The sequence below is a fragment of the Podarcis liolepis genome (genome assembly GCF_965112155.1).
Source record: "Podarcis liolepis genome assembly, chromosome: 14".
Lineage (NCBI taxonomy): Eukaryota > Metazoa > Chordata > Lepidosauria > Squamata > Lacertidae > Podarcis > Podarcis liolepis.
Genome location: NC_139569.1, coordinates 36748874 through 36769661, shown reverse-complemented (window position 1 = coordinate 36769661; position 20788 = coordinate 36748874). Strand labels below are relative to the sequence as shown.

The following is a 20788-nucleotide window of genomic DNA, read 5'->3' as shown; positions in this document are numbered from 1 at the left end:
GCGGTTTGAATCCCACGACGGGGTGAGCTCCCGTTGCTTAGTCCCAGCTCCTGACAACCTAACAGTTTGAAAGCACACCAATGCAAGTAGATAAATAGGTACCGCTCTGGTGGGAAGGTAAACGGCATTTCTGTGCACTCTGGTTTCCGTCACAGTATCCCATTGTGCCAGAAGCAGTTTAGTCATGCTGGCCACATGACCCAGAAAGCTGTCTGTGGACAAACACCAGCTACCTCGGCCTGAAAGCGAGACGAGCTCCGCACCCCACAGTCGGCTTTGACTGGACTTAACTGTCAAGAGGTCCTTTACATTTTTACCTTTTTTGCTGCTTTTGGCAAATGCTGAGGGCATATCTCTTTACTTTGGCCTTTGATACCTGAGATGTGGGGGGGTTGGGGTGCACTTTTCCCTGTTACTGTAATTTGTTTTAACTGTTCTTAATCTTAAACTGTTGTAACTTGCCCTGGGACCTGGTGGTAAAGGGCAGATAATGCATTTAAAATAAAATAAAATAAGTAACAAAAATATAAAGCAAAACAGCACTGTGCAACTTGCTACTTGAGAACGACTGCCCAGGAGTCAATTACAACTTGGCCCCAGGTGAACGGCAACTTAAAAACCTGCATTAGCAGTTCTAATGATGAGTATAAGTTAGATAACGGCTAACAATGTACACCGCAGTGCCCCAGTGGCAGTGGGGGTTTTTTTTACACCCAGTGACCAAGCCAGACGGTTTACATGCCATCCCCATAGAGACAGCTGCAGGCAATTCTGGAATAGCCTTCTGTGTTCCTTAGGAGGTTAGGAAAGAAAACGGGAGGAGGGAAGAGGTGAAAGGGAAGGGCAGCAAGGCCTGCTGTGAGTTGGAGGAAAACCAAGAGGCCAGAAGAAGATAAGAAGAGCCTGCTGAATGGCCCATCTAGTCCAGCATCTTGTTCTCATAGACGCTAACCAGATGCCTGTGGGAAACCAGCATGGAGGACTCAAGCTCCCCTCCTGGGGAAGACCAAGCATAGCCATCATGGGTCATGACCTTCATGAATCTGACTCATTCTCTTTTAAAGCCATCTAAGTTAGTGGTGGGGATGCGGGTGGCGCTGTGGGTTGAACCACAGAGCCTAGGACTTGCCGATCAGAAGGTTGGCGGTTCGAATCCCCGCGACGGGGTGAGCTCCCATTGCTCGGTCCCAGCTCTTGCCACCCTAGCAGTTCGAAAGCACGTCAAAAGTTCAAGTAGATAAATAGGTACCGCTCTGGCGGGAAGGTAAACAGCATTTCCAGGCGCTGCTCTGGTTCGCCAGAAGCGACTTAGTCATGCAGGGCACATGACCTGGAAGCTGTCTGCAGACAAACGCCGGCTCCCTCGGCCAATAAAGCGAGATGAGCGCCACAACCCCAGAGTCGTCTGTGACTGGACCTAATGGTCAGGGGTCCCTTTACCTTTAAGTTAGTGGTCATCACTGCCTCCAGTGGGACAGAGTTCCACAGTTCAACTATGCACTGCATGAAGAAGTACTTTCTCTAATCTGTCCTGAATCTTCAAACGTTCAGCTTCGTTGCTGAGAGCAGCAAGAGGTAAGGTTTTAAAATGATGGAATATGCACAGCTTGTGGACTTAACATATAGAATAAGAGAAGAAGAAGAACATACATTTAGAGAAGATTGGAAAATGTTTATTGAATATTGGGGGGGGGGATTGTGTACACTTGAAAACGCTGGCGGCATTAAGATAAATTCAACAGTGTAAATAAGTTTTGATGGACATAATACAGTGGTACTTCGGGTTAAGTACTTGGAGGTTTGTTCCGGAGGTCCGTTCTTAACCTGAAACTGTTCTTAACCTGAAGCACCACTTTAGGTAATGGGGCCTCCTGCTGCTTCCGCACCACCGGAGCATGATTTCTGTTCTCATCCTGAAGCAAAGTTCTTAACCCGAGGTACTATTTCTGGGTTAGCGGAGTCTGTAACCTGAAGCGTATGTAACCCGAGGTACCACTGTAATGGAATACTGAATGGTTTAGTTTATGTAAAATATGCAGGGATTTATGATATGTAAAATGAACTATGGAAAGAGAAGAAGTCATTGATATTTTGATGTTTAAATGAGTATTCTATATTGTAAAACAAAAAACATTAATAAAAATTATATATATAAAATAAAATAAAATAAAATAAAATGGTGGCTTTTAATGACAGGATCAAGTCCTAGGAGTTTAAAAGCTGCATTAGAAGAGAATTCCTCTGAGCATATGCAGAGTATATTTCCCCATGCTACACTTAACAACTACAGCCAGCTTCCACCCATCTAGAATTAGAGAGTAATATATAATAAGGTGCTAGTTCTGCATTTTATATGCCACAAGAAAACTCCTGTGTAACAGCTAGAGTTTCAGACTAGGCCCGGGAGAAAGCAAAATCCATATCTCCATACCCAGCCATAAAATCATTGGGGGATATTTGAACTGAACACTTTTCTTTAACCTAGCCTACCTCACAGGGTCGTTGTGCTGATGACTGGTAGGGGAGGGGGAAACCATGTACACCATCTTGAAAGGTCAGAAATGTAATAAGTAAATAGCTCTTAGTGTAGCGCAGGAGATGAAAGAATGAAATCAATGAAGGATCCTGTGGACCCAAAATACAGATACACAGGGGAGGCTACCCACTGCTTCTCTAAATCATTCCCTGCTCTGGCCTTGGTTCTTTCACACCATACATTTAAAGTGGTGTCGTAGTGCTTTAAATGTATGCTGTCAATACACACGCACACAAACACACACGCACACACGTGTGCCCGAAGCAGCTCACACTACACCGCACAAAGGACAACCACAATTCAGAAACCATGTTAGGAACCATTACAAATAACCCATAATTATTTAATTAGGAACCATTACAAATAACCCATTACTCATAATGTCAGTCTTTAAATATATCATTAAAAAATCAACCTGTGCAAGCAACTTTGTACAAATCAATAGACTGTTTTAACAGCTTGAAACTAAACAGGTGCGAGGATCAAGCTTAGCGCAGAAATAAAACAGCAGTATATAAGGCCAAAAGGGGGGGGGGATCTCCGTTTCAAAAAACCAGTCCGCATAGATTCACCACAGTTAACTTACATCCCTTGAATGTCAGCCTTCCCTCCCGACTCTCTCACCTGCTAAGTCTCTTCCCCATCGCTCACCTGGGGAGGGAAAGATTGTCACTCCTCCTACACTCACGGTCTTGATCCAACTCGCAAACTGAAACAGTGAGTCCACATGAGAACGCAGTGCAACAGGTTCCTAAGCAGAGTGCAAATGTAGATGAGATACATAGAGTGGTCATTTTCTTAGCTGTGATGGCACTGCGGCTGCCTCCCCACACCAGCACAAACTCAGCCACTGTGTGTACCCCACAGATAACCCTGGCTTATCAACCTCTAGCCGCTCCCACCTTAGGATGCTGTGATGCTAATCATGGAATCCATCCAGCCGTGATGCTGAATCTATTCATCTGTGATGCTGAGCACACAGAATGCACTCAGTTTCTTAAGGCGGCCCGACACATGTGCCTCGCCCCTTTGTTTGTGGCTGGTTATATGAGAGAGTGCCCTGATCTATTAAGGAAGCTCTGAAATGGGACTGGTTGCCAGTGTCCTTGAGTGTCTGAAGTGATGACTGACAGCCGCACGGTCACACCCACATCTCCCCAGATGACATAAAATGAATGAACTTCCTCCAGCAGTTGGGACTGTAACTTCGCACTTGCCAGCTCACACACAGCTCCTCTTCCCCCTTCACCAAACAAGCAGGCAAATGACAAACTGATTGTGAGGACTATGATGGCGAGGAACACCGACATGCGCTGGCGTCTGCCGCTGGTTTGCCTCCTCTGGGAGCTTGCCATGATCATCCTTTTTGGCGTCTTCGTGCGCTTCAACGCAGAATCCGATATAGCTGGCTGGGAGAAGGCGAAGCAGGAGAAGAACATCACGAGCGACGCCGAGAATGACTTCTACTTCAGATACCCGTGTAAGTAATGTTGACATTTGGCCATTAACGTTACGGGGGCCTTTCCAGATTGTCGGGAATTTTGAAGGATGGGTTCTTACTGCATACCAGGAAATTTAGGTTTGGGTGACTGATGAGGATCAAAGCATTCTGTCACTCTGGTGCAACAAAGGCACTTTTTAAAGAAAAGAAACAGACTGTTTGCAGTTAGGAAAGTGACGGGAGAGTTGACAGTGTTCGAAAGTGAGGGGTGCACAAATGGTTTAGCAGAAAGCTGCATAAAACCCTTGCAAGAAAATCAGGATGAATGCTCATTGTTGTATAAAATTCCTGCAAACAAATCAAAATCAATGCACAAGAAACACCAGGTATAAACTAGCCTCTGTGTAAGCTTTGCGCAAGGGAATCAGGATAGCTGCTCAGTAAACAGGTGATCCAGAGGAGCCCAGTGGTTCTTTATTTCTGCCATTGGACCCCATCCGTGGGGCACCATCTATATGTAGACCTTGGGACCCCAACCACTGCACACTGGGTGTTGGCAAGCACCCAAAGGAAAGGGGTTAATCGGGAATCATGATCCTGCATTGGTGAGGCAAGTTATCACAGAGGAATGATTTCAGTCCCAGATCAGTTTAATTTCAGTGTTCTGGTCATATACAGCCAGCCCTACCATTGGACAAAGTGCCGTGGCTGTTTCAGGCAGCTGATCTTAGATGCTGTGAAAGGGCAACAATGATCAAGTATCTATTTTTTATTCTATTTTGAGGCAGGGGTTTTCCTCAGGTGCCAAAATACTGTATACCGTGACTTGGGGAGAGGTTTTCTGTTTTCTGTTCTGCTTCAGGCCAAAAAGAATTCTGGGCCAGTCCTAGCTTTAGACAAGACTAGTTTCCTCCTCACTTAGGGGAAGTGGTGGGCAGTGTGCTCGGGCATTCTGATACAGAAATAAACTATTTCTAGCAGCAAAAACGTAACTTTAATGCAGTTTTGCACAAAGGAGTATTGATATAGTGAAATGCAGAGAGCAAAGCCTTTCCTGCAGGTGTGAGGAACCTTTAGTTCTCTCCCTCTGATGTTGCTGAACTGCAACTCCCATCATCCCTTGGGCATTGGCCATGCTTGCTGGGGCTGATGGGAGATGTAGTTCAGCAACATCTGGAGGGCCAAAGGTTCACAGAATTGTAGAGTTGGAAGGGGCCACGTGGGGCATCTAGTCCAACCCCCTGCAATGTAGGACTCTTTTTGCCTAACGTGGGGCTCAAACCAACAACCTTGAAATTAAGAGCCTCATGCTTTACAGACTGAGCTACCCTCACACCTGATTTACGGAAGCATTCTGAGCCAGTGACCATCCTTGAGCTTATTCGGTTGAACAATTGGTATGGTTAGGTTAGGTAGAACTGTGGACTTGGTGTTCTTATGGGATAGTGCTCTTTGGATGGGAGACCATGGTAAGCCCACCCAACTGACTTTTGAGGGTCCTTCTGCTCCTTCTGCTGAAGTGGGGGCTAGACTCCTGCCCTACAGGCATCACTGCAGCTAAGTGTGCATATTGGAGGGCAAGGGCAGCTTGAGAAAGGAATAGATGACCCTGCTTAGGGAAGAGATGTTGAACTAGGACCAGACCTGAGAGACCAGGATTCAAAGCCTAACTTTGCCAGGAAGCTCACCTTGCCTCTCAGCTTAACTTACTTAACAGGGTTGTTGTGTGGATTCAGTGAGGAAGGGGAAAACCATGTACCCCACCTTGTGAGCTTCTGGGAGAAAAAAGTGGGATATCATCATCATCATCAGTGCTTTTTTTTCCCCTTAAAAAATGTTTAGGGGTACTCTCCTTTTCCTACTCATATTGAAATACTGTCTCTCAATGAGGACAAAGTTAGATTCACAAAATGTTTAGGGGTTTGTGTACCCCTGCGTACCCCCAGAAAAAAGCACTGATGATGATGATAATGATAATGATAATGATAATGATAATGATAATGATAATGATAATAATAATAATAATAATAATAATAATAATAATAATAATAATAATTTATTATTTATACCCTGCTCATGTGGTAGGGTTTCCCCAGCCACTCTGGGAGGCTCCCAACAGAGTATTAAAAACACGATCAAACATCAAACATTAAAAACTTCCCTAAACAGGGCTGCCTTCAGATGTCTTCTAAAAGTCAGATAGTTGTTTATTTCCTTGACATCTGGTAGAAGGGCGTTCCACAGGGTGGGCACCACTACTGAGAAGGCCCTCTGCCTGGTTCCCTGTAACCTCACTTCTTGCAATGAGGGAACCATCAGAAGGCCCTCGGAGCTGGACCTCAGTGTCCAGGCTGAACAATGGGGGTGGAGACGTTCCCTCAGATATAAATGCAACCAACTAACTAAATAAAACCAAGTTAAGAGGATGAGGTCACATCCACACTACATTTAAAGCACATTTATAGCACTTCAACAGTCATGGCTGCCCCCTGAGAATCCTGGGAACTGTGGTTTGCTTACCATTTCCCAGCCCCCTTTAAAAATTCAGTTATTATTCTTTGGGGGAAGTCATGGGCTTTCAATGTTGAGTGTGGATGGAGCCTGAGCCAAGTAAGAACCTCTATGGACAACAGTGAAGAACCTCAAGCCTGAGGACCAGATGTGGACCTCTAGGCCTTTATCTATGGCCCTCAAAACTCTCCTCATTCAGACCCCTCACTGATTGTACCATTCACTGGCTTTACCATTATGTCTAAATGGGAATCCTATGAGGAATGTTGAGCTGAGGTGGCAGTTTCTGTCCAAAGGTTATGCAATGACCTTTCATGGCAAAACACGCTTCCTTCTCAGTTCAAGTGAATACTCTGTTTAGGACACCACAATGGGCCTCCACAAGTTCTTCTGCTTAAACAATCCTAGTGGCAACTGTAATAATAATAATAATAATAATAATAATAATAATAGTAGTAGTAGTAGTAATCTGGGCAGCTTCCAACGGAATATTAAAACATGATAAAATGTCAAACATTAAAAACTTCCCTGGCAAAGGGGTTTTGGGATGCTGATTTCTTTCTCTCCCTTGTGCCGTCATCTAGTAGCAATGCCCATCAGTATTCTACATAGGACAGATGTGCCAGTCTCTATGTAGAAGAATCAGCGGGCACAAATCTCGACATTCCTCCCCATCCCCCCAGCCAAAATGTGAAAACAGCTAACAAGCTGAAACAAAGGAAAAAATGTTACATTCATGTAATGAGATTGCACTATTCATGAACCAGTGGGAGAATCTTTCAAACTCCCAGGACACTCTGTAACTGACGTCAAGGTTGCTATTCAGAAATAAAAGGATCACAAAGCAAGAATACAATAGGGGTGTTCATATTCAATGGGTTGCAATCCCTCTGCCTGGGTACACCGACCCTGAGCTGTACACATGCGCAGTTATTCACATGTAATATTCACAAAGTATATGGTCTGAGTACCTGTGTACACAAGCTGTGCAAATCAATAAATGTACACTCTTTCTCACAAACACTTGCACATGTGTAGAACCGGCATGTACCTGTGTTCAGTGCGAATATTGTTTCAATGTGAAACAACAGAATTACAAAAATTCCTTCCAGTACACGAAAGCTCATGCCAATAACAAACTTAGTTGGTCTCTAAGGTGCTACTGGAAGGATTTTTTTATTTTGTTTTGACTACAGCAAACCAACATAGCTACCTACCTATAAACAGAATTACAATTCATTGAGGTAAAGGTTTTTAAAAACCACCCTACGTATACTCCTTTGCATTGTTATTTGTATTTAAAAATTGTATCCCACGGTTCATAAAAAAAAAATAGCAGAGTGGGTTACAACAATTATGCATAAAATCATACGATAGAACCATATAAAATTTTTAAAATCAGAAATCAGCTAACTGTTAAGGAAAGATGCGTTCTTGATTGTCTTTGTGAGCCTAATTAGTTGACCAATGCCAGGATATCTGTTGTTATCAATGGTTATCTGTATTGGTTCCTGCCGCAATACAGGTGTTGATACAATCATCTTAGCAATGCTGAGTATGTGATCACCAATCTGCTACACTGAAGGGTGTGCCTTTTCAACATAGATTTGTGCTTTAGTTACAACTGATTTGTTGAAGTGGGGTTGTATCTCATTGTCGCCCAACTCCCAGTTTTCTCCCTGCCAACTAAGATTTCACTTTGCACATCTTACAAAGTGGCCTTGAGTCCACGAAAGCTTATGCGATAATAAATTGGTTCATCTTTTAAGGTGCCCCAGGTCTTTGTTGTCTATTGCTGCAAAAGACTAACAACCCACCTCGAGAGAGCTAAAACAGTAGCAGCCTAAGGCAGAAATCTTCCAACAGCCACTTATTAAGTAAGTTTCACGCAAATTGGAAAATGGACAAGCTAGGAGTTTGGAGTGGGATCCAGATCTCTGCTTCAGCAGCCGCCAAATGTGTGAATTGGTTTAATGTGCAATCGACACATCCATGCCATAAATTTAAAGCATGTGACTCTCCCCAAAGAATCCTGGGAACTGTAGTTCCCTGGAAACTGTAGACTATAGCTCTGTGTGGGGTAAACTACAGTTCCCAAGATTTTTTTGGGGCCAGCCTTGGGCTTTAAATTTGTGATCTGTATTGATTACACTCTAATGGAGAATTCAGGAACATCTGCATTTCTAATTTATATTCAAATCAAATTTTATTAAATGGTCACAGACCAGATTAAGTAATTTATATTGGTTTTGTATCAGCTTAGCAGGCATGGCTCTAAAAAAATAAAAATAAATCCTGTGAACTGTAGCTTGGTGGGGATGCTGAGAATTCTCTTATAAATCTGTATGCAACTCACACAGGACCACAGCTCTTAGAAATCCATGTGGGGAGAGAATGATGGTTTCACCAGTTTAAGCACTAAGAGGAAAGACCAGGGTGGTTTTTCAGATGTTGATGAACTACAACTCCCATCATTACCTGGCCATTGGTCACGCTGGCCAAGGATGCTGGGAGTTGAAGTCCAACAACATCTGAAAGGCCACAGGTTTCCTATTCATGTACTACAGCCTGGGTGCCTTAACATTGCCATATGTAATGGGTAAGAGGCTGGGTGGGGTAGAAATCCACAACAGTGCAATACTTGTGCGAAGAAAAATTTCAATAAGTGATCAACAAATGAGTAAGCTTCTGAGTTCCACAGAACTCTGAATCTCTTACCAGAGAGTAAATCAATGGGTCTTGCTTTGACATGAATAGGATTGCACTGTCAGGCTCACTGAGTTCAAGGGGCTTCCCTTCAGGTAAATGTACATGGAAATGAATACTGAATTTGATCAGACTGGGGTCAGCAAAACAAGATTTCCACTTGAACCAAAGGCTATGGGGGAAAGGAAATGTCAAACCTAAATGTCAGCAAGTCTTTGTTTCTTTTGCCAATGCCAAAAGGAATACCCTGGTCCCTTGGGAGAATAGTGAAGAAAAGAGCAGAGAAAAACTGGCCACCATTAGCAAGCCTCAAGATAAATCTTAGGCAATGCAGCTATTCTCCACATGTGTTGAACAACTCCATTATCGGAGAAACTGTCCATTTAAGTTTCTCAATTTTTTCAAATCTTAAACTCAAGTTATCTACATTTCCATAGCAGTTTGCAATTATTAAGAAATGCTAATGAAAATTTGTCAACGTTCTAGCACTAATTTCTCCTAATGATATGTTTTTGCAGGCAGTTTTGACTAACATACTCATTTGGGCAAGCAGAATGTGCATGGTTTTTGTTTTTTTTACTAATATATGCATTTGTATGCACACCTCTCTCTAATATATGCAGCTTGGTTGGAGAATTGCACTGCAGAATTCTGAAAAGTGGACCTTACAAAGGATAAATGTCTTTTACATTCATGTATCAGTTCAAGGAGGGACGCGGTGGCGCTGTGGGTTAAACCACAGAGCCTAGGACTTGCTGATCAGAAGGTCGGCAGTTCGAATCCCCACGACAGGGTGAGCTCCCTTTGCTCGGTCCCTGCTCCTGCCAACCTAGCAGTTCGAAAGCACCGCTCCGGCGGGAAGGTAAACGGCATTTCCGTGTGCTGCTCTGGTTCACCAGAAGTGGCATAGTCATGCTGGCCACATGACCTGGAAGCTGTCTGCGGACAAACGCCGGCTCCCTCAGCCAATAAAGCGAGATGAGCGCCGCAACCCCAGAGTCGGCCACAACTGGACCTAATGGTCAGGGGTCCCTTTACCTTTACCTTTATCGGTTCAAGAGGTGTGAATTGGGTAAAGGTAAAGGGACCCCTGACCATTAGGTCCAATCACAGATGACTCTGGGGGTCGTGGCGCTCATCTCGCTTTATTGGCTGAGGGAGCCAGCATACAGCTTCCGGGTCATGTGGCCAGCATGACTAAGTCGCTTCTGGCGAACTAGAGAAGTGCACGGAAACACTGTGCTACTTGCACTTTGTGCTTTCAAACTGCTAGGTTGGCAGGAGCAGGGACCAAGCAATGGGATCTCACCCCGTCGTGGGGATTCGAACCGCCGACCTTCTGATCAGCAAGCCCTAGGCCACCCGCGTCCCACCATGAATTGGGTAGTTTCACCTTAAATTGCAAAGGAAAGCAAATTCCTCTCCCATCCCTCTTTGTAATGTTTGGAGCGCTTTCCCCATTCTGTGCCCATTGCCCCTGAGCAGCCCATCCTCTCTATTCCTTCTCATCTTACCTGTCTTGGTTCTTGTGCCTGGTTCTTCCCTGTATACAACCATGTGGGGATGGAGGTTAATGGGTGTATCAGGATGTGTGTTGTTTTGCCCGATTTGGATAGGTGCCAAACAGAGAGATGGTGAAGCCTGACTCACTTCAAGCAGTATAGGCTGGAGGAGAAAAGCAGTCACAGGATTGGGGAGAAACTGTGCGCTGTTTCTCAGGTTTCAAGGAAAGAATTACTACCACCCTTTCTCAAATACATGCAAACATGCATTATATGCAGTAGTTCATGGTACCTCTTTTTTATAGCACTGACTAGTATTGTTGTTGGTCTTTGCAACCCTGTGGATTCCACAGAATATGAAGGGACTGAAAAGGAGTCATTAGATCTTTTGGTTGGGCCAACTAGTTGGCTTTAAAGTCAACTGGGATCCCTGGCTAATTTGAAGGAGATTGGCAAAGACAGTGGTGGGCAATGTGGCGCCTTCGAGCTGTTGTGGACTGGAACTCCCATCACCCCTGATCATTCACCATGCTGGCTGTGTCTGATGGGAATTATAGTCCACACAACATCTGTAGAGCAGCATGTTAGCTTTTCCTGAGCCAGGATTTCTGACTCCCAGTTGTTTAACAGTAGCAACAACAAGCTGACTTTTTCCACCTAAAGTAGGCTGCTGAACGGAAGAAAGACACAGTGGTACCTCGCGTTAAGTACTTAATTTGTTCCAGAGGTCCGTTCTTAACCTGAAATTGTACTTAACCTGAAGCACCACTTTAGCTAATGGGGCCTCCCGCTGCCGCTGCGCCACTAGAGCACGATTTCTGTTCTCATCCTGAAGCAAAGTTCTTAACCCGAGGTAATATTTCTGGGTTAGCGGAGTCTGTAACCTGAAGCGAATGTAACCTGAAGTGTACGTAACCCGAGGTACCACTGTAACCAGGAGTGGAATTTTGTGTGAATGGACCGTAAGCTTACTTCAGTTCTGGTAGTGAAAACAAATTGCAAGTCTAAGCATCTGCTCAGAGGCACGCTGTTTTTCGAGGTCACACGCATTCCACACCATGCACTGAAAACACATAGCTTCCCCTAAAGAACCCTGGGAACTGTGGATTACCCTTCAAAGAGCTGCAGTTCCAAGTACTGTACCCTTGAAGGAAATGGCCTACATTTCCCAGAGTTCCCTGGGAAGGGGGAGTGATTGTTAAACCACTCTCGAGGACTGCAACTCTCAGCACCCTTGAACAAACTACCTTTCCCAGGATTCCCTGTGAGAAGCTATGACTGCTTAAAGTGGTATACTACTGCTTTAAACGTATGGTGCAGATGGTAACCTTACTTAATTTCAGCTGGGTGTGATGTCACTGGATGTCTTCCTCATTCACGAACTGCCACCACTTTGGGAGTATGGCAAAGCCTGGGTGTTTTGTTTCTTCTCTATTATGCAGCCTCTCCCAAATGCTCCCACTCACCCAAGACTTTTACAGTGGCATTGATATTAACAGAGTTCTGACGCGATGTGCTTGGGGAAAATCACACGCTCTTCACTTGGGTTTCATAAACAAAACACCTCACTTCATTAAACACGAGTTTGAGATGAGAATCTCGGCTAGTTCCCTCAGTCCCTGGAAAGCTTAGCTGCTCAGTCTCACCCTCACATCAGTAGAAAGCCTGGATTAAGCCAGACACTGTTTAATCATTAAACTTCCTCTACTGGTGGCAGTAGTAGCGTTACAACATTTTCTCCTTCTGGGAGTCGACATGAATATATTATATTAGGGATAGAACATGTTGGTTATGATTGACTCAGCTGCCAAACTTCTTCATTTGTGTCGGTTAAGGGATACAATCCGAACTGGACAATCCTGTTTCCCTTTGACGTGCAATTTTATCTTTTTCCTCCTCCACTTTTGCATAGGATTAACATTCCTTTGTATTCTACTAGGAAACCAGACAACGCTTACTTTATTCTTTCTGTACTTATTGTACTAACTTGTAATTTAACTGACACATTTTAACTTTGCCTCTAAATCACACGAGTTTCCAAAGCAATCCCAGGATGTTTTCCACTCTCCAGGAAGAGGGGGTGCCATGACTGTTCATAGATTCATAGGATTGTAGAGTTGGAAGCGAACACCAGGGTCATCTAATCCAACCCCTTGTTATGCAGGAATCTTTTGCCCAACGTGGGCTTGAACCCACAACCCTGAGATTAAGAGTCTCAAGCTCTGTTGAGGGAACTATCCCAGATGTTGGCTTCAAATGTTACATCAAGTAACAGCCAATCCCTTCAGAAAGGACTGTACCACCCTGTAGGGAGTCCAGTGCTGTTGGGTCTGGGTGTATGAGAGAGCTCCCTGTGTGGAAACCTTTCATGTACCTGAAGCAGTGGCGTGGCGTGGGGGGTGCAGGGGGGGCCGGCCGCACCGGGCGCAACATCTGGGGGTTAGGGTTAGGGGGTGCAAATCCATGGGTTAGGGGGCGCAAATTACTTGCCTTGCCCCGGGTGCTGACAACCCACGCTACACCACTGACCTGAAGAAAGCTGGTTGGCGCCCACTGCCCATCAGCTCATGAATGGGGAATTCTTTTTAAAAAAACAAAACAAAACATTTTATTAATTTTACAAATAAAAAATACAAATAAACACACATCAATAAAGTAGTACAATATGTGGAGATTCTCCGAATCTCACTTCTTTCCCCCATCCTGTCCATGGGGTCTTGTTTTAAAACATCTACAACTGCACATTAGTCTGTAGTCCAGTTTTTATATCGAACCATATTGTCCATAATATTTTTTACACTACAAGTGTGTCAAAATCCTGCTCTTGCTTCCATCAGCTTAAAGTGGTCTCCTAGATAACTTGTAAATTTTCCCCATTCTTTTAGAAAGTTTTTATCCTCTTGAGCAGGGGTCAGCAAACTTTTTCAGCAGGGGGCCGGTTCAATGTCCCTCAGACCTTGTGGAGGACCAGACTATATTTTGAAAAAAAAACCAACAAAATGAATTCCTATGCCCCACAAATAACCCAGAGATGCATTTTAAATAAAAGGACACATTCTACTCATGTAAAAACATGCTGATTCCTGGACCATCCACGGGCCGGATTTAGAAGGCGACTGGGCTGGATCCGGCCCCCGGGCCTTAGTTTGCCTACCCATGCTCTTGGGGAATTCAATCTTGCTCAGTCCTGCTACCATCCTTTTCACCTCTGCAGGTTAACTTTGACCAGGCTTCTCTAAATACATTGGTAGATCCAGCCTGTCTGGTATCAGGTCTCTAGAGGATTAAATATGATTAATATATCCTCTTACCAATTCCCACCATTAAATCCTTCATGGAAGAGGAAGCACAGATGATCTTGGGGGCACAGAGTGTGTGCTTTTTACCTTTTTCAGTTGGTTTGCCAGCTGTGCACCCATTCCCTTTTTAAAAAAAATTATTTATACCTTTCAAATTTATACATTTCATAAATTTTACAATCATTTTAACATTTCAAAGTTTGACTTCCTCCCTGCTCTTTCTGCGGTTCCTTAAATTATTTTTTTTAATATCTTCTGCATATCCAAATTCGTTTAATTTGCTCATTTAATTATCTACTTTAAATATAAATTCTTACGAAACTGCAGGCTATTACAGGATTACTGCCAATACTTTTATCTGTTTGCAGTTCATCTGTAAATAATCAATAAACCATTTCCATTCTTTTATTTAAAAAAGTTTGCTATCTTGATTTCTTATTCTTCTGGTGAGTTTCGCCATTTCTGAATATTCCATAAGTTTTTGTATCCATTCTTCCTTTGCTGGGACTTCTGCTTCTTTCCATTCTGAACAGGAATACAGTGGTGCCTCGCAAGATGAAAAGAATCCGTTCTGAGATTCTCTTCGTCTAGCAGTTTTTTTCGTCTTGCGAAGCAAGCCCATTGAAGGATTAGCGGATTAGCGCTATTAGCGCTATTAGCGGCTTTTAGCGGCTTTTAGCGGCTTATCTGCTGACCGGATCAGCTGATAAGCGGCTTAGCGGCTTAGAAAAAGGGGGGGAAAGGGGGGAAAAACCAGCAGGAACTCGCAATACATTGTCGTCTTGTGAAGCAAGCCCATAGGAGATTCGTTTTGCGAAGCACCTCCAAAACGGAAAACTCTTTCGTCTAGCGAGTTTTCCGTCTTGCGAGGCATTCGTCTTGCGGGGCACCACTGTATGCTTAGCCCAGTGATTCATGTTCCATTTCTTAGGGATGGGCCAGATTCGAAATGCTAGTACAGTGGTACCTCGGGTTACGTACGCTTCAGGTTACAGACTCCACTAACCCAGAAATAGTGTTTCAGGTTAAGAACTTTGCTTCAGGATGAGAACAGAAATCGCGCTCCAGCGGCGCGGCAGCAGCAGGAGGCCCCATTAGCTAAAGTGGTGCTTCAGGTTAAGAACAGTTTCAGGTTAAGAACGGACCTCTGGAATGAATTAAGTACCGGTACTTACCGTAATCCGAGTTACCACTGTATATACGCCACAGTGCATATGCCCTTTAAATGCATGAGGGCAGAATATGGGCTGATTCATGCAAGTTTACTTGTTTGTGTATAGTGGGAATTCCCAGGCCAAATGATGGAGGAAACATAACCCTCATCTTGGTCTTATTCAGCAGCCTAAGGACCTCCTGGACCACTGATAATTGCTGAGTGTCATTTTACATCACTGGAGCTGATTTCTATCTCGAGGACATGATGGATGGCAAGTGGCTGGAAATGTATAGACTTGTTTTGCAATGCAGACAGAGTTGCAGAAGCCCAAGGGGGTGGGTGGGAAATTGCTGTGCGCTGTGTACCTTGTGTAGTGCAAATGGCCAGTATATCAGTGTGTGATACGTTTTAATAATTTTGTCACACACAAACACGAAAAAAGAATATGTCAGTGGCAACATCAAATAACAGGATGTTTCCGGTCTCTTCTAGTGGTTTCTGAATGAGAAGTCCATAGTTTGGGGTTTCACAAATCTGCTGGCTTTCACATAATAATAATAATAATAATAATAATAATAATAATAATTTATACCCCACCCATCTGACTGGGTTTCCCCAGCCACTCTGGGCAGCTCCCAACAGACTATTAAGATAAAGATAAAGGGACCCCTGACCATTAGGTCTAGTCGTGGCCAACTCTGGGATTGCGGCGCTCATCTCGCTTTATTGGCCGAGGGAGCCGGCGTACAGCTTCCGGGTCATGTGGCCAGCATGACTAAGCCACTTCTAGTGAACCAGAGCAGAGCACGGAAACACCGTGAGCGGTACCTATTTATCTACTTGCACTTTGACATGCTTTCGAACTGCTAGGTTGACAGGAGCAGGGACCGAGTGACGGGAGCTCACCCCGTCGCAGGGATTCGAACCGCCGACTTTCTGATCGGCAAGTCCTAGGCTCTGTGGTTTAACCCACAGCGCCACCCGCGTCCCATCAGAATATTAAAAACGTGGTGTTTTTTAAACAGAATATTAAAAACACGATAAAACATTGAACATTAAAAGCTTCCCTAAACAGGGCTGCCTTCAGATGTCTTCTAAAAGTCAGATAGTTGTTTATTTCTTTGACATCTGGTGGGAGAGTGTTCCACACGGCAGGTGCCACCACTGAGAAGACCCTCTGCCTGGTTCACTGTAATTTTACTTCTCGCAGTGAGGCAACCGCCAGAAGGCCCTCGGAGCTGAACGAAGTCTTGATGAGCCCAAAGTTGTTCTGTATGTCCCAAACCTAAGCATTTAGGAACGAAACTCCAGCTGCTTCAGTTTCAAGAGAATGATATGCAAGTTCTGCTACATACAATGGAATTTCATGGAAAACCCAACTTAAGTCATTCTGAAAGAAGATGCTGGAGCATACCAAATCATTTGCCGCATATGTGCACAGCAATAGATCTAGCTGCAAAGCAACACATGGGGTCTGCATTGGTCATTGCAATACATTGCTAGTTATTATTATTGTATAATTATAAGATTACCATAGGATAAGCTGTCCTGCCCAGCTTAACTGGGTCAAACCCCTTCACCTTGGGAGAAAAGGTTACCAAACTCTGTTCTCTCTCTTCCACTCTGTAAATCTGACTAGTGAGGAGGTCCAAGCTTAGACCGCATGGCTTAAGCAAGCCATCTTTGTGTTTCTATACAAATAATTTAGAAACATTTACCATTCAGCAGCCTAAGTTATACCGCCTGTCTTTTCTTGCTGCTGTATGGAAAAACACATGAATCTGACCTTTGAAAAGTTGGTAAGTAAATCATTTTTTAACTTCCCAAACTTGTGGTCTCTTTCTATGCTAAGGGAAATGGGGGGCTTTGGAGGCAACTTAGAAGGGGATATTTTAAAAGTCTAATAGCCTATATTTCCTTGCTTTACTTTGCTGCATGTTTGTGCTTTTAAATCTCTGCTGGTGCTCTCTCATCAAAGAGTACTTGCCCCAAACCTTGATTTAGGCACCCAGGGAATCCTCCTTTTTAATATATCTAAAGTATTTCCCCTCTAACCGAAACAACAAACAAAATTTTAAAACCAACAGAATTAGATGGTCCCCTGGTCTGATACTAATCAGGAAAGGCTATAATTCAGTGGTTGAGCATCTGTTTTGCTTGCAGGAGGTCCTAGGTTCAGTCCCCAGCATCTCCAGGTAGACTAGGAAAAGGCTCCTTCCTGAAAGTCATTGTCATTGGACAATAGTATGCTAGATTGGCCAATGATCTGACTTTGTATGATGCAGTTTCCTAAGTATATTCCATTGATCCACCAGAGCTCTACTTATGTTTTTGTATTCTTAAGGCATCATTCGATGCCACTTATGTGTGATAGTCCTCAGCAGCATTTAGGGATTTTTAGGGATTTTTAGGTTTTGGGATTATTTTTTTTAAATAGTTTTATAAGTTGTGCATCTTTGTTACTCAACTTGATCCTTTTACATGGTTTTGTAGGTACTGTGGTATTTTATGCATCACGACTTGCAGTTATTTTTATTGATCATAGTTTAGCAATTATTTACTGTGATTGTTAAGAGTGAATTTCTGTTTAATTATTTTTTGCAGGTATTTTGAGAATTGATTTTATTGTGTACTGTTATATTCTAATAGATTATTGAATATTACTTAGTTTGATTTAAGCCGTTCCATTTTAAAGTTATGTTTTATAATGACTTTTTGTATTGGATCAGATTATCATCTGGTGTGTGTTCTTTGTTGCATATTCTGTTGCTGTAAAGCGCCTTGTGCATAGTAATATTGAAAGGTGGTGTGGGAATTAAAAGTGAATTGAAATGAAACAGGAAGCGAGTGTGGTTGCTAGATATGCAGATAAAGTGAGATGAGGGTTGGGGTGAGCACACATTTTTGTTTTTATATATAATTTTTATTAATTTTTCTGTTTTACAATTTACTCATTTTTCATCCTTAAAGGTATAGGGTAAAGGGACCCCTGACCATTAGGTCCAGTCGTGGCCGACTCTGGGGTTGTGGCGCTCATCTCATTTTATTGGCCGAGGGAGCTGGCGTACAGCTTCTGGGTCATGTGGCCAGTATGACTAAGCTGCTTCTGGCAAACCAGAGCAGCACACGGAAACACCGTTTACCTTCCCACCAGAGCGGTACCTATTTATCTACTTGCACTTTGATGTGCTTTCAAACTGCTAGGTTGGCAGGAGCAGGGACCAAGCAACGGGAGCTCACCCCATCACAGGGATTCGAACTACCGACCTTCTGATCAGCAAGTCCTAGGCTCTGTGGTGTAACCCACAGCACCACTGTGTCTCTTTTACATCCTTAAGATATCACTAACTTCCCTTCTTCTCATTCCATGGTTCATGTTACAATCCCTGCATATTTTACAGAAACTATACCATTCAGTATTCCATTATTACATCCATCATAATTTATTTACACTGTTGAATTTATCTTAACGCTGACAGCGTTTTCAGCTGTACACAGTTATTTCCCATGTATTCAATAAACGTTTTCCAATCTTCTCTAAACATTATGTTCTTCTTGTTTTCTTATTCTATTGAACACACGTTTTTGAACCAACGTCAATGAAATTTCTTTCTTTAATGCAGCTTTCCAAGATGTTCATGTGATGATTTTCGTGGGCTTTGGGTTCCTCATGACATTTCTTCAACGCTATGGTTTTGGGGCTGTCGCATTCAACTTCCTCCTTGCCGCCTTTGGGATCCAGTGGGCTCTCCTAGTTCAGGGCTGGTTTCATACCTTTGAGAACGGGAAGATACTCATTGGAGTGGAAAGGTAAGTCTGCCCATATGGAACCTGGCTGGGGTGAGGGTGGGGAACCCATATTTCTTGGTTGGACTATAAGGTTAGTGTGATACACTGGTGAAAAGAACCAGTTTGTTGTACAGTGGTACCTCGGGTTACAGACGCTTCAGGTTATAGACGCTTCAGGTTACAGACTCCACTAACCCAGAAATAGTACCTCGGGTTAAGAACTTTGCTTCAAGATGAGAACAGTAATCAGCAGCGGAGGCACGGCAGCAGCAGGAGGCCCCATTAGCTAAAGTGGTACCTCAGGTTAAGAACAGTTTCAGGTTAAGAACAGACCTCCAGAACGAATTAAGTTCTCAACCCAAGGTACCACTGTATTTAAATGTAAAGATACGAACAGGGAAGGAGGGCTGGCGAGTGAGACAGAATCCATTTGCCCTATAGGGAATCAGAAAGATATGGAAACTTTTGAGTTTCACAGAATTGTTAATAGGACAAAATGAATGCGTAGAGCATTAAAATATGGCATTAAGAGTCTGAATAGGCAGAAGAATATAAGATGAGCCAGTTGGATCAAGACAATAGCCCAGTTGTTGTTTACTATATCTCTGGGTCAGTTATGTCAGAAATACCTGAGGTACCACTGTATATACATAAATGTGCTTCATTTCTAACCTTCCTCTTCCTCTTCCTCTCAGCATGATTGGTGCAGATTTCTGTGTGGGTTCTGTCTGCATCGCCTTTGGCGCCGTCCTGGGCAAAATCAGTCCTGTGCAGCTGCTGATCATGACATTGTTTCAAGTGACTCTCTTCTCCGTTAATGAATACATCCTACTGGACCTGCTCCATGTAAGGCTATTTAACTTTCTCTCTCTCTCTCTCTCTCTCTCTCTCTCTCTCTCTCTCTCACACACACACACACACACACACACAGGCTGGATCTAGACACATCCAAGAAGTGTTTCAGTTAAACGCGCCGTAAACTTTGTATAAGAAATCGGGTTGGCAAAAATGGAACTCCACAGCGCCACCTGGTGTCACAGTGTTATAATGCATATATAGCACATACGAGGCACTTTTTCTTTGCCAATGTAGCTGAGTCCACAGATACTTACTAGTGCCCAAGTGGTTTCACAATTAATTCTCCTTCCCAGGAAACTTTGGGAAATATAGCTCTACACACAAGTGGATTTAGGGCAGTGCGACTGGTTTGCCCACACTGGGCGCCAAGCCTAGAGGGTGCTGCAGGGACATTGTAACAATGACAAACAAAGGAAGGTGAGAGGCCAGGGGGGAGGCACCAAATTTTGGTATTGCATAGGGCGCCCCTGAAATCTGAAAGCCCAAAGTCCTCTGCTGCTCTGTAAGGAGAATAGGTGTCAGGGTCTGGGCAGAGGATGAATGGTGGAGACTGCCTCCCCATCCTGACCCTTCCAGGGAGGAGGAAGAGGAAGACAGTACAGCTTTACAACAAGCGGGTGAGGGAGGTTGCTGCTCAGAGGCAAATGAAGGAGAAAGTTGGGAAATCAGGGGAGTGGAGGAGCAGGCAGGGCCGGAGCAGCAGCTGGCTGACATGTTATCACTGGAAAGCATTCCAGACCCACCATCTCCCAGAACCTGGCGAGACTTAGAAGTAGGAGAGCAAAGAGCTCAAAGACAGAGGGAATTTATCAGCACCCGTAGAAGAGATGACGAATGAAGAAGTGGGAGAGAAGGGGAGTGGAGATTTACTCAGGACCACGCCGTTATCCAAGAGGCTGGGTTCTGTAAAGTATGGAATAAAAAAGGACTGTCTGAAACGTTTCCTTGTTTTTATACTTTCCTGGGCAACCAGCCGGGAGCCACTGACAG

The 20788-nt window shown here is 43.8% G+C and overlaps 2 protein-coding genes across 5 annotated transcripts in view; one reads left to right on the top strand and one right to left on the bottom strand.

Annotated features, from left to right (window-relative positions):
- Nucleotides 1-3554, bottom strand: part of TICRR (TOPBP1 interacting checkpoint and replication regulator) — a 45677-nt gene extending 42123 nt beyond the window's left edge. Inside the window, exons 1-2 of the mRNA XM_083475288.1 lie at nucleotides 3439-3554; nucleotides 3188-3287 (exon numbers count right to left, since the gene is read on the bottom strand). The gene's annotated coding sequence lies outside the window, so the exon portion shown is untranslated. The remainder of the gene's footprint in view (nucleotides 1-3187; nucleotides 3288-3438) is intronic.
- The window catches only part of RHCG (Rh family C glycoprotein), a 34570-nt gene continuing 17279 nt past the window's right edge, over nucleotides 3498-20788 (top strand). The window contains exons 1-3 of one of the 4 annotated variants that reach the window (XM_083475353.1): nucleotides 3498-4016; nucleotides 18775-18961; nucleotides 19636-19786. In XM_083475353.1, coding sequence (XP_083331479.1) covers nucleotides 3824-4016; nucleotides 18775-18961; nucleotides 19636-19786 — 531 coding nt within the window. In that variant the 5' untranslated portion in view covers nucleotides 3498-3823. Of the gene's footprint in view, nucleotides 4017-8262; nucleotides 8366-16372; nucleotides 18468-18568; nucleotides 18962-19635; nucleotides 19787-20788 lie in introns of those variants that run through there. The other 3 variants (XR_014519138.1, XM_083475355.1, XM_083475354.1) reach the window with 3 other exon arrangements.